The sequence below is a fragment of the Strix uralensis genome, chromosome 3 (genome assembly GCF_047716275.1).
Source record: "Strix uralensis isolate ZFMK-TIS-50842 chromosome 3, bStrUra1, whole genome shotgun sequence".
Classification (NCBI taxonomy): Eukaryota; Metazoa; Chordata; class Aves; order Strigiformes; family Strigidae; genus Strix; species Strix uralensis.
In genome coordinates, this window is record NC_133974.1 from 29065189 (window position 1) to 29091797 (window position 26609).

The 26609-nt window shown below is 37.2% G+C and overlaps 1 protein-coding gene across 5 annotated transcripts in view; it reads right to left on the minus strand.

Moving 5' to 3' along the window:
- KHDRBS2 (KH RNA binding domain containing, signal transduction associated 2) overlaps positions 1–26609 on the minus strand; it is a 445746-nt gene that overhangs the window by 133081 nt on the left and 286056 nt on the right. For all 5 annotated transcript variants that reach the window (XR_012628034.1, XR_012628036.1, XR_012628035.1 and 2 more), the window contains exons 5-6: positions 24052–24179; positions 19399–19594 (exon numbers count right to left, since the gene is read on the minus strand). Coding sequence is in view for 2 of the 5 variants with exons in the window: in XM_074861784.1 (XP_074717885.1) it covers positions 19399–19594; positions 24052–24179 (324 nt within the window). In the remaining 3 variants the exon portion in view is untranslated. The remainder of the gene's footprint in view (positions 1–19398; positions 19595–24051; positions 24180–26609) is intronic.

A 26609-nucleotide genomic window follows, 5' to 3' on the forward strand; every position in this document is an offset into this window, starting at 1 on the left:
TTCCTTTATTTAAAAGCCATCTTTATATTTTCCCCTGAAAACACAAGTTTGCTCCCTTTGCTTGCTTTCCTCATCTGCTATCTTTATCTTACTCTTATTGTTCCCTCACATCTCTTTTCTCTTCTTGCTGCAAGTTTTCCTTCATGTTCTTCTTGTTATCTAAACCTGATTCTGTACACTTGTACCAATTCAAATCCAGAATAAAAAAGCAGGTCCACTGCCTACTCGAGATGTATTCTAGCAAATTCCTCTTAGATGCTAGAAAATTGCAGTCTGGACGTTTATTTTATTCTTGCTGATTCTCTTTCAAAACACTTTAATTATCTGTGAATGCATAATCTGTATGGATGCAAAACCAGTCTGATAGTCTTGCAACTGTACACTTCTTGAAATATCTGTTTGCTACAGTTTTAGGAAACAGAATAATTCTCAGGAAAAAACAGTGCTGCCTCACAAGCTGGAAACAGTATCACTTTCAGCATATGTCATTGCTTGCAAGATATAAATACTGATGTTGTGAAACTAATCTGATGCACTGCATCTGTAATTTTTTTCCATTTGATTACACTGCAGAAAAGTTTATGCAATCTAATGTGATTTGATAATACTGCATAATAAGTCTGTGTAGAATACTAAGTGCTTTGGGAGCAAGTGCTTCTCATAAAAATGACCTTTATTCTTTGACAGTATTACAGAAACACACCAAAATGACTGAAGAATAAACCCCCTTTTTTGTATGGTTTTCCTTTTAATGACTCACTTAGCGGGCTGTTGTGGTATTGACTGAAATATGAGGAGGCTCAAGTCTGGGGCAAACACTGAAGACTGTGACATCCTAATTTTGAATTCTGATTCTTACTTTTGAAGATTTCACTCCCAACATCCAACCCCAAATTGTCAATCTGTTCTTGAATATTTTGAGCACTATTTTCATTGTTCCTTTCCTTTCATTTGTTTTCTACTTTACTGTATAATTTTAGCTACAGACATGACTTTCAAGACTCAGAAAATGCATCCATTGTACAGATTAAAGATGACTTTTCTATTAGGATTCTGCTGCTTAATGAATGTGCCTTTGTGTATTTTCATGCAGAAAAGGATGGATTTTTGCATCCAGCTGAGGTGCAATTAGGGGAAAACAGTTTGTGGAATAACTTTCGTGTTGACATTAACGTACAACAATTCTTTGATTTCAGTGCAAGAAGAAACAGTTCTACAGGAATATTCTGATGTTAAAGTTAGGATCATTATTAATTCACTACAACTAGCTTTCCTTAATAACGATTTGACTATAATCAGAGACTTTCAGAATCACGAAAAGCTTCTGTTCAATTGAGATTTAAGATCTTTGAAAGTTCAGGGGATAGGAAGAGTTGTCTTTAATTCAAAGCAAACCCACAATTTAAAAAGCAACTTTGGGCCCAGTGTTTGATGAACAGATTCCTTGAAGAGATTTTTTTTAAGTTAGTTCCTAAGAGACTTTCTAAAAGTTATGTGTATACATTGGATTTACTTGTTGCAAGATGTTTTAAATTTCTTGGCTCTTTTGTATCAACTTTTCACTCAATCATCCTTTCAAAATGAATTCCTTAAGGACTGGACCGGAGCTTTCACTTATCCTTCCCACCCTCAGCCACTGATCCACACTTTGTTAGAATGTACATGTCTTGGCTCAGGCTTTGCTTTAACGTATGTTTGCAAAGTGCCTACTGTACATTTGGTGACATAAATAATGAATGATAACTACAACATTAAATCTATGGGTTTGAATAGGTAATCAAGAGAATGCAATATGAAAGGTCTATTTGTATTTTGGCTGTTTTTCTCCTCACTGTAAGCTCCTTAGTTACCAAGAGCTATTTGTAGAAACTCTTACATACCTTGCTGAAAGTCTCATCTGGCAAGATCAATGTGCTTTTTAATACCACATTCATTATGACAGTGATGACATACTGCCTACAAACTGCAGCTTGCGGACACAAGTCAGGGATTCAGAAGAGACTTCTGTATCTTATAATTCCACTTCTCAAAGCTTAGATGAAAGATACCATAAACAAGATAAGCCAAAAAAGGCACAATCTATAATTTGGAGTAGAAAGCTTCTGGGTGACAACAGAGGAGGTAAAACAAAAATCAGAAGAATGCAAAACATGGGGGCATGACTGAATTTTCGGTCTCACGCACAACATGAAATAGCTTTTTATTAAAGTCAGCAGTATCAAGAATAAGTCCAAGCCAAGAAGATCAAAAGGATCAGTATCCAGATGTGTGTTGCGTGAATCAGTAATATTTATAGGGGATGACTGGAATGAAGACTATCCTTGTATTTTTGCTGTCAGAAATCTATGGTGAAGGAATAGTTGTATGGTAGAAGTAAGCCTGAAATGAAAAATATCAAGCATATAGCTATCAGCTTCTGTTTTGCCTTTTAAAAAATTAATTACAGATACAAATTGTTCATTATCCATATTGTGGTTATTTGCCCAAAAAAGAAAAACTGTGCACTTAACATAAACACATTTTTAAATAGTCAGTCATTATGCTAATAACTTTCATGTGCAGAGTATATGACTCACAGAAAGTGCAGGTGTGCAGGAAGCACCTCAATGATTAGACAATATTAAGACAATTTGCAAATAGAGATGAGTGTATTTTCATTGCATTCCCAACTACTTCATGTATAACAACTTTTATTAAAACCCCATCTTTCTCAAAATGAAAAGTTCAATAGAATTTATACTCCTATAAGAACTTCTGGCTTTGTTAAAGACTATTACAAGTGTATCTGATAGTCTAGCACATCCTGTTCATAGACATCAGTATACTCTGACTAGGTCTAGTTGAGAACTTCATAGTTTCCGAGCTCACCTAACTACATATTCACTATTAATCTAAACAGGGTGAGAGCACAGGCCTGAACTCTGGTATATGATGCCATAACATGGCATATGTGCATAAAGGTATCAGTTCTTAGCAAAATCTACTACCACATGTAACATCTAAGTCCTCATTCCTCTGCATACATTATACCTCTCTTTCTAGAGAGCCTCAGAGATGCTGATTTTTATATTCCAGATGCTGACTGGACTGAAAAATCTCAAAGATCTTCCACTGATAAGAGGCTGCTGAAAACTTCCATTATCAGGAAGAACTGAACTTTCTATGAGGAATTAATGCTTCTAGCATCAACACACAATTATGTCATGACTATCATGCAGGGTCTGGTATTGCAGCTGTAAGTCACAAGGTGAAACTTGCCCTGTTCCTGAGACAGAAACTCCTCAGGGACCAGTCAGACAGAAGTGATGGAGTGAGCTCCAACATGAAGCTGTCACAAGCTTCTTTTCCTGCCCTCTTACTGCAAAGAAAACTTACTAATATCTCTAAAAATACACAAGTTCTCAGTCAGATGCAACTACTTTAAATAGCATTCAAAAAGAATGACTTTCAAAAAGACATTCAAAAAGAATGACTGAAAAGAAGGACTTGTATATAAAAGAATCAGCCTCATTTAATGTGTTCCTGTAAGGCACTCTGTCCCGATGCTGATCACATTAAGGACCAGCATATCACTACAGGAGATTCTTACACACAATGGAAACTCTTTGAAGAATGATGTGTGTTTGTGTCTTGTATTTTTACACTATCTAAACAACTTTGGAATCTTAAATAAACACAAATAAAATCATAGCACTTCATAGCTGAAGATAGTTGGAAGTTTTCGGTTCTCCGTATCTGAGTAAAAATGATTGTGAATATTTTTAACATCTCACTAAATAATCAGGTTATGACAACCCATTTCTTTTCCAAGCTGCTTACAGGCCCTTGTCAATTCCTATCTATCCACTTTGAAACTGATCCAGTACATTATTACTAGTTTAGTACTTACAGAATCTTACAATATCTATCATCTGTATTATAGTTTAATAGGCTTGTTAAGTCTTACATCTAAAGCATGGCATTTTAAATCACAACAGTATTTTATGATTAAGAAAAGAAATGATAGTCATATCCTGAAATGACCATCAGTGTAAGGCTGACTCAGTTATCTCCAAGGGATGACTTTATAGTTTCAAGAACTGACAGATTGTTATGTCATGAAATTCATGCAGGGCACAGTATTGTGGCTGTAAATCATAAGGGCAACTCATACAGTGGCCAGCAACACTCTGGAATAATCATTACATCCTGTTGTGTTCAATAAACCTCTTAGTTGAAAGATTATGCATGATGAGTTATTTCTCCAGGACTGGTAAAGGATAGCTCCTATGTCTTTGACAGCTGTTTACTAAAATTTAAACAATGCTTTTGGTTGGGCATTTATCTGTACTTGTACCCCTTCAAGGACTATAAAGGACAAGCAATTCTAATCCAAAGAGTCAGTTTGTCTTTTGCTATTTGCTTTAGGCGTATTTAAATCTAAACTGCTAATCTAAAATCCTGGAAGCCCTACATTAATTAAATTAAATAAATGAAGCCATCACAGCTGGATTGTACTAATCTATTACATTTTCTGCTTTGTCTGACAGAGATACCCTTCTCCTGCTAACTGGGTCTATTCAGAAATCATGCTGAAAGAGCAGGTTGCACCACAGTCCTGGGGGAAGTCCTTTCCTGCTTGGCACATACTGAAATGTTACTTTGAAGTTTATGACTTCCATTGCAGCCGCAGTCTATGTGGAGTAAAAGATAACTGCACATATTTCAGATTATCCCTTCTCTTGACCTCTAGCTACCTACTAGAGTAAGGACAGCAACACCTAGGAGCTTCAGCCCACTCTCCTGCTAACTCCATCCATGAAAAAAAGTATCTGCTTTACATTAATTCCTTATTGATTGCATATGGCCTGAAAATTGTTATGGCTGCTCCCAGATGGGAGATGTTTTTAAGCCTATAGCTGAGAAGAATAAGATGACATAGTAACATTTCTGATGATTTGCTGGGTGGCCCAACCAGAAGTATCTCAGGGGACCAAAGCTTGCTTCAGTCCAAGCAGCAACAATGTTCTTGGAATATCTAATTTTATACCTAGAAATACAACTGTGCTCACTTTGATCGCTACCTCATTTTTCAGAGGAGCCACTCTGGATTTACAGTGATACATTCATGGATTTTTGACTTACGACATTGCTTATACTTCTGAACTTTCCTCAGGAGATGGTATATAGGCTTGCATGACCACCTGCCAACACAAAATGCTGGCTAACTTTATCTCCAAAAGCCCAATATATTTGTTTTTTTGGTTTGGGTTTTTTTTTGAATATGCAGTCCTAAGGACCATGATGATTATAGAACATATATGCAAACCTGTATGCATCCTGAGAATCCTGCTGGTTTTGTTAATTTAGTGTTCATTTTCTTTGCCTCTATATTCCCTTCCTCTCAGTGGATGAAGTAGGCTATAGCAAATCTCAGTGTTCTTTACAGTATTTTTTATGTCAATTTTCATATATTTTTTTACTTCATAAGGAAATGATAAAGCAGTCATAAAATTCTGGGCTGCATCAAGCAGGCTTCAAGAAATAAAGAAGCATTAGGTTCATAATGCTTTGAACTTAGAAACAAAGTATATTCTTGGATTTTTCATTTTGTTTTTCTAAGGTCAGCAAATCTCAGGACAGTTCAAGAAATAAAAATTACAGCAGAGCTTTTAGCACTTTTAGCAGAGCAGAAGTGTTCTTTACAAAACAAAGTTTGTCAGCATGCATCATTTTTAGAGTATGGAAAATATATCAATAATAACTAGAGGTAATTTCCTCCCCAAAATAATGTTCTAATTTTGCATCATAGCTACTCAACATCGAAGTCATGTAAATTTGTATGCTCATACTTACCATGGCAACACACATACACAGCTTTAATGGAAATGTTCAACAAGATTATCCCCCAACTAGGGAAGGAGAAGCATCATGTTACTGAACCTGGGAAGTTTATCTTAACATCTTTTAGCTTTCATTAATTACTTCTTCTCTATATACAGTTTCTCAGACTGTATCCCGTAACCTGTTTGCTTATCCCCAAATATATAAATTCTGATCAAGTATGGATGGGTTGGTATTTCCCAAACAGAGTGGAAGCTTAGTTCTTCATAACAATTCCCTTCTTGCCACACAAACAACAAATGACTGTGTAGTCTGTATACTGCTCAAATGAGGTCCTGAGGAAAGAAAGCAGATCCTTCAAAAGCCTTTTCCTTCAAAATTCAGTTTCACCTCAGCAATTTCCTCATTCAATCAGGGACTATCAAAACAGTGTTGCCTCTTTGCCACATTGCAGTCTGCTTTCCTCCTAGGAAGGTGATAGACTTGTCAAAGCAGATATGTAGGATGGTTTTTTAAAAAGCTAGAATTATTTTTTTCCCCATAAGTTTTCTCCAAAATGAATGGCATGTAAAAAAATAAGCTTAGTTATCTAGAATTTAAGTCTGTTTTCAGAAGTTATTTAAGGATTTAGAAGCCTACTTTGTTTGCAAACTTTGTGTGATTTAGGATTTCTGGATCCTGGATAAACAAAAGAACCATACAGGAATTAATGACATCCAAGATGGATGTACTTTCTTGTATGATGTTGTGAGAGATGGAAAACAGGCCTGTGAGAATCATGGACTGAGAAAAAGAGCCTGAGAAAGAGATAAAAGTTATCAGGGGGAGTGGAGGCCCTCCAAGCTGAGGAATGTCTCAAACACTCGCAAGACAAAACTATAGTCACGGCGCGGATGGTGTGAAGGTTGAAGCTGATAAGGCTGCCCGAATAACACAGGTTGCAGCTGGAGGGGGGAGCTCTGTGGAGACAGAACGGCTCTGCTCTGGTGCACCTGGCCAAATTTCAAGGGCCATCTGTCTGGTGAATGACCTTTGCTTCATTATCCATGAAATGCATGTTAAAGTTAACACCCCTAAATATGCTAATGAAGACTGACAAGATCATGCTAATTACATCATCTCATGAAACAACTTTTTCCTCCCCGTACATGGGATACGTAGGTATGTGGGTTGACCTAGGGGATGGACCCAAGGAAAGTGGGTATAAATCGAGGGGGAGGAAAGAGCTGGGGCGGCCCAGAGAGTGGAGTGAAACAAAGACAACGGATGCCTCCTGGAACCCTCGCTGGCAGGATCGATGTGGAAACCCAGACCAGTGATCTCTATTCCTCTATTCCCTCTATCTTCCTCCTTTCCTTCTTTCCCTTTTACTTCACTACCATTAAGCAATGCAAGGCATACTGTATTGCTTGCCACAACTCGTTATATACTTAATTATCGTGTGTCTGATTAGTACATTGTGGGAAGTTAATAAATGTTTGGACTTTGAGACTTGTCTCACCGTTGTCTGCTCTGTTGGCAATTTACGAATCTGAGTCACTTGTCTCCCTCCTCTGAGTGGGACGTGACAGATGTACAGGAAAACAGGTAACTAAGAATGGCAGCCACGAATGGTACCCATAGTGCTGTACTCTTTAGTACGCTTTAGCTGTTCTCTTGGAAAAGGTGAAAACAGAGCTTTGAATAAACCTTGATCCTCCCCGCGATTTAGGTGCCATTGTTTGCATTGCGGGAAGGCAAGTCCTGCTCTCAGCACTGAGACCTCTCTGGTAGTGCACGTTACTTCTGTAGAAATTCCGTAAGACGTCAAGTCCTTTTTTGTAAAAGAAATGTAGAAGAGTAGATTAAAAGTAGTCCTTTCAGTCTTTTTTTATCCATCATTTTATTAATCCAAGATGTGAGACGCTGACTTTCAGTTTTACTCCTGCCTTTAGGATTTAAAGCTTCATTCCTGATGCTCCCCACTCAAGTGGATACCACAACACTGTTCTGCAACCGATTCTGCGGGAGGAAAAGACTCTCACTGACCTTCATATTGCACTGTGCATGGAAACAAAAATAGTACACATACTAACCACTGATTCAGCCATACAGTTATTGACTACAGTTACAGCTGATGTAGTAACCTCACTTGTAATTATACTCCACTACTACACACATAGAAGACAAATCATTTGCATCAGAGATGTTTTACCCCTTAGAAAATAAAAAATTGAAACTCTGGTGAAATGAATAAACACAATGAAAATTACTTTTTATTCCCTCTTTTGCTGTGTTATGTTTAGCACATACAAGTACTTCTGCTGTATTTTGCAAAATAGCAACTTATATAAGGACCTCAAGATAAGTAAGTTGGAAAAGCTCTGAATGACTTTTTGGATTTAGGTGTTTAGGGTGTTTGCATAAAGGGTGGCCTTGCAAGAAAGTGCAAAACAGCTGCTCAAGGAAAGTGAACAATGACCAAAGTATTGTGGCATCTAATTTATTTGTTAGATGCACTCAGACTTAGCAACTGCATTTCAGTAATTCTCCGCCTTTTTTTTCTTTTCTTTTTCTCCCAGCTACAGTGTCCACATTTAAATTTGGCAAAATTTAACTTGCAATGAAACACAGGTCCCTTCTTCATCTCCCCTACAGCCTGATTTACAGGACTTTGATTTACTTTTATTTGTTTATAATCCTTTTACTTTATTGCAAACCATCTAGTTAACTGATGCCATTCCGTCAAAATAATTGGAAATCCCAATTTCCAAAATTCGGTTTCAGTTTAAAAGCACTTATTCTTTTACTATTATTGATAATTAAATAAAATTAAAACAACATGGTAAGCTTTTACATACCTGAGCAATTTTGGTAATAAAAGTAAACCAAGCTAAACCAAACCTGGTACTGAAGCCATTTTTTGCAATGATATGCAAACAGGTAATAAAAATGGAATTATCTATTTTTAAAATAAGATTTAACTTAAAAGAAACAAGCATACATTTTAACTCTGCATGTCAGTTAAATAGTACAGGCAGTGTTTGTCCAAAAAGTAGAATGATTGATGGTAACTGGCTGGTAAAATAGAAAGTAATATAGTTTCAATTTCAATGTCTTTTCTTTTAAATGTATTATTTTTTTCAGAAAACTCCCAGCTGCAGCATGTGTGAGGACTGGTATATGCACGCAAAGTCTTCATAAAAACAAGTGTATGGGCTACATGTCATTGTAGAAATCCAGTGTTGAGTAAAATGGTGCAGCATCAGTCTTTGACAAAAATACCCAAATGTAAACAGTTCAAAGGCATACTTGCTCATTTTACAGTTTAGTCCTCAGAAAGATTAATAAATAATGTTAATTTAATTTTTTGAGGTTTTTTTGACAAAAACATAAGAAAGTAAACTGTGAAAAGCTGTGTGATTCTAATACAGGGAAAGAGAAACTAAAACATTAAAAAACTTCAGTACAGTACATTAATTTATATATTACCCCAAAATAAGACTCACTTCTGGTATATCTGGTTGTCTTTTTTTTTAACTTCAGCTTTCTAAAAATGTGGATGTATGAAGTTGCAAGGGTGTACAGTAAGAGACAACAATCAGGGACTGGGAAGTCCAAATAAAAGATAACAAGATATGGGGTTTCTAACCTAAAAGTTGCTGTGTCCCCATTCAGACTTAAATAATTTGCTTCTGACAGACATTTTTGTGGTCAGAAGAATTGGTGGCAGTATATTGTCTAAAAGACTATTAATACTTTCATTACAGAAACCCATGAAGCGGCCCAGAAGGGTTGGAGGACAGTATGAACACCAAGGCTACAGGTAAAGCATCGTGTTAGGAACTGATATGTAATGTCATGTACTCCACTTGGACAGATATACTGATTTTGAGAGGTATTTAAATGAGGTTATACTGTATTGCATAGGGTAGTACAGGGGTACATTTGCAAGAGTGTCCTTGGAATACTAATGTATTCTCATGATACTAACTTATAAGAAGCATTTACTTATCTAATTTCAATTAACAAATGTTGCACTCTTTATGATTTCAGATGTTGCACTCCACAGATTTTTACACCATACCAAGAGCTACAAAACAACAGCAGGTAGTCAAAGAGAGCTATTAGCTGTCTATGAGTAACAGCACTTATAATGACTGTAGAAGCTATTAAAATGCAGGCAACCATAATTTCATCAGGAAAAAAACAGGTTTGTATGGAGAAAGAACATTTTTCATCTCTAGTCTTCTACTTTATTGTCCCAGACCCATTATACTACATCCCCCTCTTCTAGTGATTGCTACACTCTTTAAGAACCCTATAGGTCTTACTCAAGGTACGTTGTTTCATAACAAGATCAATTTTCTCAACATTTCTGCTACAGTTTAAAGAGGTACATTAAGTCTGCACCTTTGAGAAAATATAACTCATCTCATTGTTTTAAAAATGACCATATCTGAGAACAACATTGACCTCTTTATATGACAAAGAGGTATTCATATGAGTTTTCCAGTCACTTTAATACTACCATCGCTAAAGAAGTTAAGGATTAAAAAAAATGTGTGCTTCATCCAGTCCATCTGATTATACAACTATTCTTTTAAATATTTGCTAGTATCTTTTTCCTTTCTGTATTTATTTTCTATATTTACTTTTTTTCCAAAACTGTATTATTAAAAAAGAAAATATACGCTTTAAATTTTATTTCTTTGATCCTTCAGACAAACTTCTTACACAGTTACTTATGCACATTGCTGGCTGCAGAGGAGCTCTGCACAATATAAAGTCCTTATAAACAGAAGTGCTGGAAGTAACAGACCACATCTTTCTGTGCTGTAGCTATAGATAATATATACCCATATCTGTATCAGAATGTATGCACATATTTCTATACCCAAGCAAAGATTTACTGGAAATGCTAAGGCAGTTGAAGAGTCATAAACCCTCCCCCTTCAAAAGCAGCAAATAACGGGACATTCACATGCTGCCTCTGGGGAAGCAATTGCTGCCGTGTGTCTGCAGATGGCCTGCATCCAAAGCACAGCTTGAGACAACTTTGCCTATAACAATATACACATAGGGTGTATATATGCATTCCTATGTGTATGAAAATCTAGGCTCATTTATATATTTGAGCCCCCCTTAAATACCAAGAAAGATCAGGCATATTGCTTCTGCACCCAAATACATGAGAGAATTAATCTAGCAGAAACCTTTTCCTTCCTACGTATAACTGAAATTCAGAGTTGCAAATGCACTGAACATAATGAAGGAAAAAAGATCATAGGCATGTAAGACTACTTTTCAGCCCTTTTATTGTACCAAATACGAATCTTCTTTTTCAATTATCCTGAGTAAGCATTAAGTGTATGGACAGAGGCAACTGGCTAAAAGGCCCATCAGCCAGAGAATGTAAGAGAACTGTACTCTGTAATGTCTGTCTTTAAGTGCAATTGCCAAGTATGTATCTCTGCAGTTACATGCAGAGGTATTTTTTGCAAGATGACAATGTCACAAATGTACCAAAGAGAAGAACATGAACTCTGATGAAAGCTTCCTGCAACAGGAGTATTTTTAAAATACATGGCCTTAAAATTCCACTAAAACACTATTTTGGAATAAGCCATAAAAGCTTTCAATTAATATAAAATAGTTCCTAAACTGTGCATTTTACTATATTAATAAAGCTCATGTTTTAGCTACAGTGAAAATCCCTAATAAATAAAGAAAACACACAAAACAGAAGTACTCTTAGCTGTACACAAAACCAGTTGATATAAAGAGCACGCCATCTATCCACTATAATAAGTCTCTAATCTGAGGCTAGACTGAAAAACACATGAGTAAAACTGACATACTAGAGGCAAGGCTGTTGCGATAATGTTAAGTGCCATGGCATTTTATCACCCAGAGCCTTTCCTGAAACCAGAGCTCAAGACTTCTGCAGTTGTGTGGTACAGCTGAAACCTCTGAGCTTACCAGTCTGCAAGAAAGAGCAGCCTGCACTGAGCTTTTCTCATTACCACTGAGTTTCTATGTATCTGGCTCCTCAGGAACTCACCAGTCATGATGAACCTTGCTGTTCAAAATTATTTAACTTTTTAGTATCTTGGTGGACTAGATCTTTATAAGAAACTTTGAGAAGTGAAAGACAAAACCCATGTCTTCCATTTGAGCCGAATTCACACATTAACCGAACTCTCAACAGCTCAAATTAAATTGCACTTGTCTCAAATCTTTAACAGCAATTCTCTATGTTTGTATGAGTTTGTACAAAACAGTAAGTTTATAACTGGCCTTTGCAGCCTGTTATAAAAGGATAACATGGGTGGAGATACAGTCACATGATAATGTTCAGCCCGCGGATGCCTAGAGTTATTTTGTACCAACCAAGACTGTTCTCCATCAGATAAACAGCCAAGTGACAAGTTGTGACAGATGCAAGTGACAGTAGACAAGTATTTTTGGTAACAGACTCCTGAACAATCACCCTGTTTAATGATCAAATGGTGCATTGCATGATGCAGACAAATTCTGTCTCCATGGAGAATGAATACTCCATATATTTTTTTATGTAGGATCTTACAAATATAACCACATATACTATGCATATTTAAGGACCATATGAAGGGCTGGATCATCAGTTGAGAGATGCCTCTCACTTAGATCTCTATATAACAAATATAAATATTTATTAGGTTGTAGCTGGATTAACAGTACATATAATGCTAAAACATGTACAGCTGCATCAGCATTTTGTTTTATACTCTAGCATAGAAAATAATTTTGAACTGAAAACTTGGTAACTAATGGCAAGGAGAGAATTATTTTTGCCAAGTAAGGAGAGCATGAAGAGGACGACAGAAGACCTTATCCTCCACAAAATCTTTCTGCAGAATTTGTAAGTAGATGTTAGAGTTTTATGTATTTTACGAGTAAAGTTTAGTCCATTGAATAACTATGATTATTACAATCAAATAACACAAATCAAGAAAACAATATAATAAAGTCTGCTTCAGAGCACACTGTCAGTTTGTGAGAAATTCATAGTGGTGATGAGTCTGAAAGCAGTAATCACCTTTATGATGCATTGCTCACAGGACAGTTAGCTTGGTTTCATGAGGCAAGCCTTATTTATTCAGACTATCATCTATAAGAATAAGACCAAAACTATAGTTTGCACAGGTCACCCAAGCCTTTTTTATTCACACTATCATCTACAAGAATAAGACCCAAACTACAATTTGCACAGGTAAGCAAAAAACTCTAGAACTGCAGGTTCCCAGAGACTGAAGGTTTAATGCTGACTGTGGTTTTTGCTCTTAAAATCAAGAAAAATTGCCACTACTTTAATTCTGTATGTATGTTGCTAGATGTTTTTGCAATAAATATATTTATACTATCGATGGACCAAATTCTCCAAAGTTTGAATAACTAACAGAAAAATCCACTACCTTCATGAGACCACCATTCACAGTATTCTTCTAACGCTCAATAGGTCTTTCAGATAATATAAACATTATCCTGTTTATCGCTATTATAGTAAAAATAAAATTTGATTTTTCACGTCACAGCAGATGTAAGCTGAATACAGTTTAGCTCTTTTTCTAAGTGCCTTGGGCATAAATAGGTAATCAATCATATTTAATCAATATGTTGTTCAGCCATGCAGATTCCCATGTCTATAATTCCAGCTTTATTCAAATGCGCTTTAGTCTCATTAGATTCTTCATTGATTTTTTTCATCCAAAAGAGGCACAGAAATAAGTGGAACATCTTGAAACTTGGATTTAAAAAAAAAAAATATTCCCCTTTGACTATCATTATATCCAATGTATTTCACTATTTTAAGGTTTGCAACTAGTCATTTTAGTTGTCTGGGCCTCACTCTCACAGAGAATATCCTACTGGGATTATAGGAATGGACTTCAAAAGTAGCAGAATCAAGTACTGATTGCTCACTTTAACATATTCATTAAAGCACTAACACAGGTGCAAACATGCCATGAAGAGGAAGTGCAGGTCTTTATGCACAGTTCCCATCTACATACAGAAGTGGCAGATAGAATGGATTTAAAATCCTTAGGAGTTGCAGTTTAAAATATTAAACAAAGCCCCCAGCACCCACAATTTTGTGGATTGCAATCACATGTAAATGTTGATTCTCCTTTTTAAAATGTTAAAGTGTGACAAAAGGCCTCTTATTGTCAGTCTTTTCGTTGTCTAGGATGACAATGAATAAACATGAGCATAGTTGTTTCAATTTGTTTGAAAACTATTGAAAAATGTAAATAACCATTGAGCTTAGAATAAACAGTTGAATGTGGCATTTGCTTTCGTTTTAAACAGCTTGAAATGAGAGGAAGAACAGCATGACATTAAAAGCACAATCTATCTTATTGTGTGGTTCTTTTCCATTGACTTTCTAAAAGCATTGCTCTCCACTTATTCCAGAAGATAACAAGAAGCTGCGTTTGGCTGGTTTGATCAGTGAAATGAGACGTGAGAAAGAATGTTTGCATTTAAAATTGCTCTTTAATCTGGCTGTCCTAGACCTAGGAGCCGTACCAGCTTCTCAGTGTCTGGACAGACTGGTCTATTTCTTGCAAACAAATTATATATTTCTTTGTAAATACAAGAAGCTCATTAAAGTATTCCTATTAAGATGAGTGGCTTTCTGTGCAAAAGTCCCCTTTTTTATCCAGGAACAAAAAGTCTCGTTTCTTATCCAGGAGTAAAAATGCAAGTGCAAGTAAAATATAAAAGCAATGTGTATTTTAGTCCCGAACTTATTCTGTTTTGGTAACTCTTTGCATCTGGGGTAAGGGAACAAGTGCTAAGTCACTTCTAGACTTGCATTAGACCTCTTAGCAAGACTCACCATAGTTCTTAAAAAATGTAAAGAAAAATATCACTGCACAGTTCATTACCAGCTTCGGATTCAGGAGGCAAAAATACAGCTCCAGAGTCAAATGCCTTCCAAAACAGGATCTGAAACAATGGTATTTTTGGCTTATATCTGGGTTAAGCACCCTTCATCAAATATTTAGCTTTAATCTTGAGTGAAAAAGTCTGGATGCTTAGATTAAAATATATTGTGCTAAACATTGGCTTTATTGCCTCATTAGGGTGTTCCTTCCAGCAGAAGATCTATTCAAGCACTTCCCACTCTTCACTTCTGTATAAACATGAACCTCCATCAGTCATGTCTATTGCCTGTTTCATCAGTTGCCAACAAGACCTTAGCCATTAACATTGATGATTCTTGTTGAGAAAAGACTCCAGAAGTCTCCCCTCAATCTGTAACGGTGATATCCTTGTCAATTTTCCTTACTATATTTCAAGTAGATGATGAAAGTACATATCCAACCAAACAAATCTTAACCTTTGTAGTGAAAAAATGGCACAAAATCAGTCTTACCATTGTCCTTGTCAATAAAGATGATAATGCAGGACTGAAACAATATTTGAACTAATTTTCATTTACCATCTCCTATCTTGGTGCACTGATACAGAAACCCTGTGAGATTTGTTGATGGGACATCATCCTTCTAACAGACAAAACCAATACCTCAGACCAAAACTGTGCAAGATATAAGTTTAAAAGAAGCAATTAGAATGCAATTCCAGTACCATTCTCTCTACTCAAAATATCTCTGCCCAATGCAATGTAGAATATGAACCTAATTTACAAGATTCATTTGATAAATCCCAAACAGCCATCTTGTCCTTAGTTCTAACTGAGGACCCTGCTGGCATTGCCACTCTCCCTACCATCCACTGTAGGCTCTTCAGCATCCTGGCAGTAACAACACGGCTCAGTGGTAAATCAGTGCTTCTGAAAAGTTCCAGACTGAGACATTGCTTTCAACTGGTTGTGGCATGTATTGCTACACATGGAAAGAATTAAGCAATAATTCAAATTAATTTGTGCTGCATTTGTGGAAGTAGTAGGGAGTATGATCCATAATGTATTTAATGGGGAACCACATTGTGTAGTTTTGAGTAAAAAAACCACAACAGAACCTGAGGTCCAGAAGGCTGTTTTATAATGAAGTTTTGAATCCTTTTCAGCAGCTAGAGACATGTTCAGTATGGTGGTGTCTGTGGATTAGAGGTGTAAAATTATATCTCAGAGAGTAACAACAAAGGGCTAAATTCAGCTTTGTGAAAGAAGCTTCTTCTGAAGAAAGTTGACAATGATAAGGTCAAGATTCTGCGCTGAACTGCACTCTGGTGGATGTCTCTTTCAGCATAAGAGGAGCACGTACAAATTGGTCACACTCAACTAAGGTTAGTCACTTTGAACAGCACTTTTATTCACCAGGTTACAAATACAGGACCATGTCTCTGATCCCAGAAGCTGCACAGCAGCTGTTAGTTATGCTCTCCATCCAAATTCACACACAATGAACTGTTTTTAAAGTGAGGAAGGTTCACAGAGCAACTATTTCTTTCTTTCTGTGCATATCTTCTAAGTCTGTACCTCCTCTTCCTGTGGGTAGTCTTCTGAAGTTCCACTGAGATACTATCTACACTGCACCCAGTAAAAGCTATATATGTTTCAAAAGCAAGTAAAGAAAAAGGTGTGAGGTGTGTCACTCTCCTTGCCCTCTCTAGCCCTCTTCTTTTCTGAAAGTTGTTCCAGATTATTTTCCCTTTGGTTGGGCTGACATTGAAAACATTGAATGTGAATATATTCACCACAATGACAAGACTTCACTTTTCTTGAGAAACCTTTAGACATTTACTTTTATGGACTCTCACAAAGACCATCAGGAAACCTCAAAATATTTAAATATCTGATAATTACAAAGGAGTGGTCCAAACTTTTAAATGCTTATCCAAACCAATTTGAACAGGTCTGATATTTCAAGGTCAAACAGTCAATACAATCTCTGATTAGTAGTGCTGAGCAAATATCTAAAGATTTTTTTCAGGAAATGTTGTTTAAACATTAAAAAAAGTCCGCTGCAGTCATCCTGTTCTATTTCTTGAGTTGACTTTCAGCTCAGCATTCAGATGACTATATTCTATTAGAGCAAAGAAAAATCAAAAATATGGTAACTCACAGTCAATGACATTGCATTCATGTGCACAACTGATCAAACCAATGGTGCTGGCATATAGTAGTCAAAAATTGGAGTGAAATACTTAGTCAAAAATGAAAAACATAAACACATAAAGAAATTGTAATATGCTTGAGGGTAACCTACAAGCAGAAAATGGGACAAAGTAAATTGAATGAATTATTCATTATTAATTGTTTTTTCATCTCTAGGATTCAGTGTGAAAGAACAATAATTACACATGACATTTGTTGCTGGTCAACAAATAGATCCAATTGCTTTTAATATCCAGTTGGATATGTGAGGTAGTGGTTTATTTGGAAAGAAAAACTGTGTTGATTATTTCCTGAAAAATTAAAAAGATTTTCCCCTAAAATATCATTTACAAATTCATACATAGATATATGACAGTGAACTTTTCCTTCTACATGCACACAAACAGACATTTAATTATTATCTCAGTACATAAGATACCAAGATGATTTAGACTGCACTTACAAGTCTTTGCAAAATGGCAAGAGATTTTCATTGCAAACTGGTGGATGTTGATCGTGCAAGTCAGGGGAAGCCTATATATTCCCACTCTGGAATATAGATGTTGAAAGGAGACAGGAGACTGAAGGATCTCCAAAACATCTGAATTTGTTGTATAAGGCAATGTTTCTTGCTACTATTTAAGTAGGCAAAATAGAAACACAAACACATTTGTTTGTTTTTATTGGAGTAATCTATTACAAACTAAAATGACTTCTTTAATTGTGCGTATATTTTGTGCTTCTCGGAGTGTAAGCATTTCAAAACAACATGGACCTGGCTGAATGCTTTCTTAACCTTGATAATCCAGTTGCCTCAACTTCTACTCCTGCTTTCCATATATTTACTATCCAGAAAAAAGCATAAGAAATGTTCCCTAAAAACTGCTTAATACATTTACCAGTACTGTAGATAAAAAAAAAAAAAAAAAGAAAATATTTACTTAATTCATAATCTCAGTCTTACAAGGGTTCTGTTCTGAAATTTGTCACTTATGGATTAGGAAAAGCTGCAGTTCTGCACAGAAAGGAAGGTCTTATACATTTTGATACTAACAGATAATACACTATCTATCAAGGAAGGCTATACTTTTTAAATTCCTTTTTTAGCAGGGCTTTTATCTCATTTAAGGGTGTGTCCTGGTTTAGCTAGGATGGGGTTAAGTTTCCCCAGCAGTGGGGGGGAAGCTCTAGCCGGGTTATTCAATACCATGCTGACATCACCTCCGTGTGCCGAAGCGCGGGAGTGTGGGAGAATCGGTGAACTCGTGTGTTATGCCATCTCTCTGTTCTCACTGCTGTATTGGTACATATCTTGCTCTGTTCATTGTTATTACTGTTATTGTTATTGTTGTTGTTTGTTTTGTTGCTGTTGCACTGTTGTATTAAACCTCTCCTTATCTCAGCCCTGGGGCTTTGTATTTCACTCCCTTTGTGGGGGAGGGGCAGCAGCTGTGTGATCTCGAACCCTGGCAGGGACTAAACCACCACAAGGTGGAAACTGTGTTGAGGTAAATAATAACAGAGTGAATTCCCCTCCTTTTTTGCAGCTGCTGTTCACTTGTGACTCTTGGCATTAACAGAATGTGCATCCCTGATTTGAAGTGGCCATGTTCTAATCTTTACTCTACAAATACAGATGATTGAGTAAAGCTTTACCAACAAAGCTTAATTTCTGTTTCAATTTCCTGTCTTCTGTTCTAGGAAGACTATTAATTGAGTAAAACTGCATCTTCTCAATTATAGTGTATCTTTTCAATGGTTCTCCTAGTGATAGGATTATGGAATGGATTGGATGTTCATCTTAACCTTGGATTTGCCACAGTCTGTCTTGGAAAAAGACAGACATCATATTTGATGGTACTTTCTCCTCTACTTGAATATCTGTTGTTATGGTGATAGTACCAGGAGGAAACATTAATGAGGATGACCTGAAAGCTTTGATGTTTACAGCACGATTAGTTTTAACACCTCATAAGAAAAGGTGACAGCTAATACTGCCCCTTGCTAAATATGCATCATTGTATCAGCTTTTATGAAAATTACCTGAAGATCTATTTGTTATGTATCTGTAACACAACATCAAATACAAAAATACATATATACATTTATATGTAATAAAAAGGATTCAGAAGAATAATCCCTCCCCCATTACATCTCAAAGGATATAATCTGTTATTCCTAAGAATTTGCCTACAGTGATGAGTGACTTTTAGTTATAATATAATCTTTAGAGTATCTGTATTGCCGTTTTCTGACAACCTGAAAGCTACTGAACACAATCTTCTCATATCCAAAACTAAGCTGTGAACAATTCTACAAACCCACATCACCCAAAACGCAGGTCTGCAGACACATTGCATCACCCAGACTGTAATTCACCAGCAGTGGGTAAGCAGTAGACAGAGGAGTTATTGGCCTGGAGTCTTCCAACTCAGATGCTCAACACAGAGTTTGGCTCACATACGTTATGAATGCAAGCGGTTACTTACATATTCTTCATAGGCCTCATGTGCAGGTGGTGGGGGTGGTCTGTAGCCAGGGACAGCCGGGGTGCCCCTTGCTCGAGGGGTGGGAACACCTCTTGCCACTGGTGGGACGGGGAGGGCTCCACGGGTCACTGGCGCTCCTCTGGGTGCTTGGGCACCTCGTCCAGGTAGGGGTGGAGGAATCGCACCCCCACGTCCCCTGTGGAGAGCAGAAGGAATGATCACTTTGGTGTGTACCAGCAAGGGAGGACATGCAAGTGCTACTCCATCTTACATTTTTACAACTATTTAAAGTATTGTATAACTCTGGGGTTTTGGCAGGTACAATGTCAAGCACTTTTATGCAATATCTCAGGCAGAACTCATATTATGGAAAGGCATTACTTTTAAGCCATCCAGTGCCTTTTACACCTGATCCTCTTGTTGCTTGTACTAATGAAATTCTGGATCATTGTAATTCACAGAGATGCAGAGTTACTTCAAAGTAGTTCTAGAGGAAGGAGAAAGTGAAGAAATTTTTCTGTTGCTCTTGAATTGCTTTACAAGAACAATCATCACTCTCATTCTCCTGTTTATTGGTGGGTGGGAGAAACTGATTGGCAGAAGATGATGCAGGATGGCAGAAACTTACAAGGCAAAATAGAGCAAGAGTATAAAATGAGAATAAGAACTTCCTATCTAATTTAGTTCAGTACAAGGGAAGGGTAGCACGGGATTCTGCCTTCCCCCACTGTGCAGAGAGAACAGTGCATACAGACAAGCACGGAGAGGTTTAGCATCCTCCCATTTATTTATGCTATATCCACCTTGCTGTACTTATTGCTGAGTAAGAAGCAGCTGTTACTGGTTGTAACTATACCATATGACAAATTAGAAGGGGGATATATCAGGGAAGCAATCTGTGCATTTTGTGTCAGAGCAGTATGCTCCTGAGTGTGCTGCCCTTTCTGAAGGCTGTGAGTGCCGGGTACAACTATGCATGACACCCAGATCCAGAGCTGTGAATGAGCTGTGGCTTGTTCCCTGCTCAGACAACCAAACCCATAGCACTAGCTTGTGATGTTCACTATTTTACTACAAGTTTCACTAGCCAATTCTAGAATTACAGAATCAAAGACTGGTTTGGGTTGGAAGGGACCTTGTGATGGATGCACTTGACACCCCATTAACCAAAGTAGCAGTAGTTTGGTAGAGGCTCCAAAAGAGGTAAAGGTCTGAGTCATAGCCGGGCCAAGAACTCCTCTAGGAACCACAAAGGAGCAGAGCGAACAAAGAAAGTTATGGGTACAAGAAGTCTCATGCATACTTCTCCCATTGTATGCAATTTGACTACGAGCCAACCACTGTATCCCATAAATATGACAGCCTAAGTGAGCCTTCTTTGAGCTCTCCCTGCTAGGCAGCATGGCTGCATGGCAATGATCTCCCCTTGAGCAACAAGATCTTTTAACAAAAACAGATTGTTGGATGAGCCCGATTGGAGTTCTCCCTAAATTCCAACTGGACTGCATGCCAGAAAATTCTCTCCTTGAGCAGGGACATCTCTCAGTGTTAAGACATATTAGTCATTTAGCTTAAATAAGTAAGTTTTGAATAGAATGAATTACTTAGTTATACTGTTGTGTGATTTAGTATGCTATTTGCTTAGCTTTACTTACTTAGCATGAGTAGCTAGATTTGCTAAAGCCTTAGGCTGCAAGCTGTAAACTTTCACTTAGATTTACTGAACTTGTACCTACTTAGTCAAAACAGGGGCCTCCAGAGCCAGCATAAATCAGAAGATAAGGAGGCTTCAAGGCTACAACCATCAACAGCAGCTGAACTTGACAAGATAATGAATGGCCTGCCTGAAGACAGTGAAGGAATCCAATAAGGTGTCAGAAATGCTCAGACCAGAATCACTATGGACCAAAGGGGGCGTGAAGAGAGTCTAAAGAGTTTGTGAAGGGCGGGTGAATAGTCTGTAAGGGTATAATTGCCCTGGGATTTCTTTGTTCAGGTCCCTTCCTCTTCCTTCTCTCCCTCCCTCTCCTGAGGCACCCAGCTTGAGCTGATCCTGCTGCTCTACCACTCTATAAATGATTTATTTTTATAAGATTCGATGCTTGAGACTCTGTTTCGGGAAACCTAGGGTTTGAAATTTGGAATGAACTAAACACCAGATGCCTGGATGGAAGGTAAGTGATTAAAAGCATGTTAAACTTTAAAATCCTAAGTGATATAAAGGATTGATTGTACACATATAATCCTTTAGCCACAAACTGTTGACCAAGTCTGGGACTGTCAGTATCCAGCCACACCTAAGCTCCTCTCTGAGAAGTTTAGAAAACAAGGGGATCCATTATGAACCTCATGACTGAATGGGAGGGTCTCCCTTACTGTCTTCCATCTCTGATCTCTGTGTAGATAATTCTAAATTGATTCTGACTTGATTTTCCTTTGTATGTTTCTCCTGTGAATAGTAATAAAGTGAATTTTTCCACTGAACTCTGTTAAGTTGCACTTTTACAAATTAAGTGATCTAAAACACTCATTCACAACAGACCTTCTTCAGAGATCTTCTAGTCCTGCAGTGAGCAGGGACATATTTCACTAGATCAAGTTGCTCAAAGTCCTGTCCGACCTGACCTTGAACACTTCCAATGACGGGCATCCACAGCTTCTTTGGAAAACCTGTTCCAGCGTTTCACCACCCTCACTGAAAACATTTTTTCTCTATGTCCAAACTAAACCTACCCTCTTTCAATTTACCTGTACTGGCACTACAGGGGTTGGTAAAAAGTCTCTCTCTGTCTTTCGAGTGCCCTTTCTTTATGGAAAGACCACAATAAGGTCTCCCTGGAGCCTTCTCTTCTTCAGGCTGAACAGCACCAGCTCTCTCAGCCTTTCCTCATAAGAGAAGTGTTCCATCCCTCTGATAGCTTTTGTGGTCCTCCTCTGGACCCGCTCCAACAAGTCTATGTCTTTCTTGTGCTGGGAACCCCAGAGCTGGACACAGTACTCCAGGTGAGGTCTCACCAGAGTGGAGTAAAGGGGCAGAATCACCTCCCTTGACCTGCTAGCCATGCTTCTTGTTCTGCAGTTCAGGATATGGTTGGCTTTCTGGGCTGCAAGCGCACACTGTTGGCTGATGTCGAGCTTTTCATCTACTAATATCCCCAAGTCCTTCTTTAGAGTGCTGCTCTCAATCCCTTCATCCCCCAGTCTGTGTTGACACTGGTGATTACCCAGCAGTAGGACCTTGCACTTGGCCTTGTTGAACTTCATGAGGTTTGCATGGGCCCACCTCTCAAGTTTGTCAAAGTCTCTGTGGATGGCATCCCTTCCCTCAAGTATATCAACAGCACCACCATAAATATAATCATGTTATTAGCATAAATTATTATCATAAATATTTAGTTTAAAATAATTCAATTGCAATTTTATTTTTTTTTTTCAATATTCTCCTGGGATTTCTGACTGGAAAATAAGGAAAGCATCCAAGATCCTCTATCTGTGCAACTGATCCAATCAGTTGGGTATTTTGCAGGAAGTGGGGGCCAGCACTCCACTGATAATGCTTTGAACCTAATTTAAAAGCTGCCAGTCTGTTGCAGTGATGTTCTGAACATCATTATTAAGTAAAGCCCTTCAGAGATCTTAGGTGTAAGGAAGACTGGTTTCTGAGCCCAAAAAGACTTTGAGTGGAAGATGGTCATGAGTGCCAAATGTAAAAAATCCTGTGCATGTGCATCGTACTACAGATAAAAAATTCCATTCAAGAACTGATGGAAACATGATAAACACCTCCAGGGGAAAAAAAAAAAAGGGTCATAGGCAAGATCGGCAAGTTCAATTACCAAAGAACAACTCCTCTTTCAGTGTAAAATAAGGTACCTCCGTATCCTATTTCCTCCAAAATAAAAGTGGATTGCTTAGGACCCATTCTGAAATGATCTCTATGGATACCTAGAAGTAGCTAGGTAACTTAGGTGCCTGAGGCAACAAATTTCTTAAGGGTTCACAGTGAAAAATGAATCTGAAAGAGTGTATTAAGATTATACACTGGCCTTATGAACAAGCAGAGCTATGTGTTACCTATATATGAAAAATATTCTTGGAATAACTCAGGAAACGTTCATACACCAATGTTTTTAGATTATGCCAATCAAATTCATATAAAACTGATAACCTGTGCAACAAATAATATATAATGAAATATATATAATAAATAAATAATATGTAATGAAATATGTATATTATAGATATAATATGCATAGAAAAAGAGTAATTATTTGGCAAATAAAAGTCCATCCAGACTATGTAGCGTTCTCTGACTATACTGTTTTATTGACCAATGATTTTATGCTACTGACCATACCAATTCTGTGCTGGCATAAAAAAATTGTTTCCTAGAAATATCCTTTCACTGACTTCATAATATGCTCTGATTTGTTGTTTGATACTTGTATACCATCCATTGTAGCCTGTGAAATGCATATCAGAGAACCTGGCATAACACAGACCACACAAATTGTCAGAAGAAAGACATTTTGGTTTACTGACAATGGTGTGTATGTGGTTATCTGATTTTCTTTTATTTTTTTAAAAAGAAGTTTGTTTTATCATTGTTTACACTTTCTAAATCTATTACAATAATAGGTCAGGTTAACACACCTTGAAGGAGCTGCAGGTGGCACACGGATCCCTCTTCCTCGAATGCCCCGTCCACGCGCTGAATCCTCAGAACCGTTCAAATACGACAGTTCTCTCAGCTGCTCCTGGCGAATTTCATCATTATAATCCTGAAATGCAAAAGTTGAAACTTACTGAAACTTTGTATTTTGGCTGAGCTGCCAAACCATCCAAACCAGAAATTACATGGATGGTATTTGGGTGAAGTGCTCTGCCTTATCACCTACATGCTGAAAAACCATACAGTGAGAGTGGAGAACTACCTATAATATGTGGACAGACAAATTTATATGGGTAGCTAAGGTGGCCATAAAGAACATGTACACACAAAATAAAACACACAAGGCACAGAAGGCTTAAACACAAAGCAGACATCAAGAACATATCTGTATACAAGATGCAAATGGACTTTCATATACAAAAGGTAGCAATCCCAAACAACTTAAAATTAGATAAAAAAATGCATTTTATAAATATTTTATATTTTTTGGTAGACATCCCTGGATACCTTTATGCACTTAAAACACAAATTCCACCTTACATTGCACTTTAGTATGCAAAATTTACACTAGAGTCATTTGATTGCATGATTTAATCCAATACCAATTAGCATCACTGAATGTAGACTTCAGTTATTCTATATATCCACTAAGAAACTTCTGAAAAGGGCTCTCTCTTTAGGACTCATAAGTAACAAAGCTATGTTTACTATATAAAATTGTTAAATGATATACAATAGGCCCGTTCTAAGACTGCAGGGTATCGACTCTAGCACTGCAAGCTTCTGCTGGCTCAGTAAACAGAACTTGGATTAATTTCCTTTTCTTACTGATACAAAATACATAATATTGGGCAATTTTTACTGATTTGCAACCTTTGTCTCAAACAGAACCTTGAGACAACCTTTGTCTCAAACAGAAGTTTCTTTTTTTTTTAGTTTCCTTCCTTTTGTATTCAATTCTTTGCCTGCTGATCATGGTAAAAAGAGCCCACAAAGAGCTGGCTTACTGGCAGCAGAACTGTGCAACAGCTAATTACTGTTTCAAAACAGAAAGAATTACTGAATTTCAACCCTTCAGTCTTTCCAGCCTTCCACAGGCAAGTGCCATTGGCTGTTATGCAAGGGTCTGAAAATGCTACAGTGCCTGCTGCTTCGTGGGTGGGTGACCGTGCAGGACGCATTACAAGTGATACTTCTTTTTAGCCAAGTTAACGATAAAGTGAGATGGAACTGAGGCCTTGACTGTTCCTTCTTCTTCCTAAGGAGGTCCAGAAAATCTGTTTAAAGATATGATGCTGATCGTGTTGTGTTCTAAGAGAATGTAGGTCTGGTCACAATTTCCCTTCTAAATTTCTCAGAGCTGGAGTGCAGTGCAGCTGGAGTAAAATCTATTAATGAAATTCATCAAAGAACCCCATTTATACAATATAGTGCATGATATTTGCAGCAGAATCATAATTAAAACCAAATCCCTGATTTGCTAATAAACCAGATAATGGTTTCCAGTTCACACGAATCCCCAAATCTTTTTGCACATTTTCTATCATTCTAACAGTAATGGTAATAAGCCAAAGACATCATCCTAAATCAATGTGCTCTGTAAAACACAGAGGGAAAAACACAGATAGAATCAATGAGGTCACATCTACAGCAATTGCTGAACAGGTACCATCTATTATGCCTTGCTTAATATCATGTGTTATTCACACTGGCTTTACAAGGATTAGGACTTCAAATTTGCTGATTGAGTTTACCCTTCAGATTCCACACCAGTACTGGGACTGAACTTCATTAATAATGTAAGTAAATTTTGTAAGAGAAAGATGGGGGGGGGGAGGGTGAAGAGAAAGGATGTGCAAGGGACAGAAATCGCAACTTTCTGTGTTGCTACTTTAATCTCTCTCCTTCGTAACACTGCTGTATAAATGAATTCTACCAGAAATCTCCTCAAAGTTGCTATTCCTTCCTCAGATACACATATAATTTAAAATCTTAGTATTGATGAAGCAGAAAATCCGAATTAAATTTATAATATACAGTAAGATCTGCACCATTCTGTTATGCAATGCCCTCAGTTTTTCTAAAGGCTATTTACTGCATGTCCAGTAAAGAAATACGTACAATTTATTCTGAAATGGCAAGATAAAGACAACAAAGTACATGGAAGACTGCAATTAAGATGCTGGGATGCGTATCCTGAAAGAGAAACATTGCAATAAAAAATTATAACTCTATATAGGTAACTTATCTTAGGTGTCCTTTAAAAAGCATAATAAAGATCATAATTTCTAAACCTGAAATCTGAAATTTTCAATAGAAATGCTCCCTTCAACTCCTTCATTAAACAGAAATGTAACACTGAATTAATCTTTCATAACTGCTACATGAGTCTAGCTAGAATGAGTATCCTGCTGAATATTTAATTGTAGCTGAATTCAGAGCCTAGCACATGAGCAAAATTATGTTGCTGATGCTTCATATATTTCTAGTCCCAAGAGAGAGTACAAGACCTTGCAAGACATACCTGTAGTGAAGAACG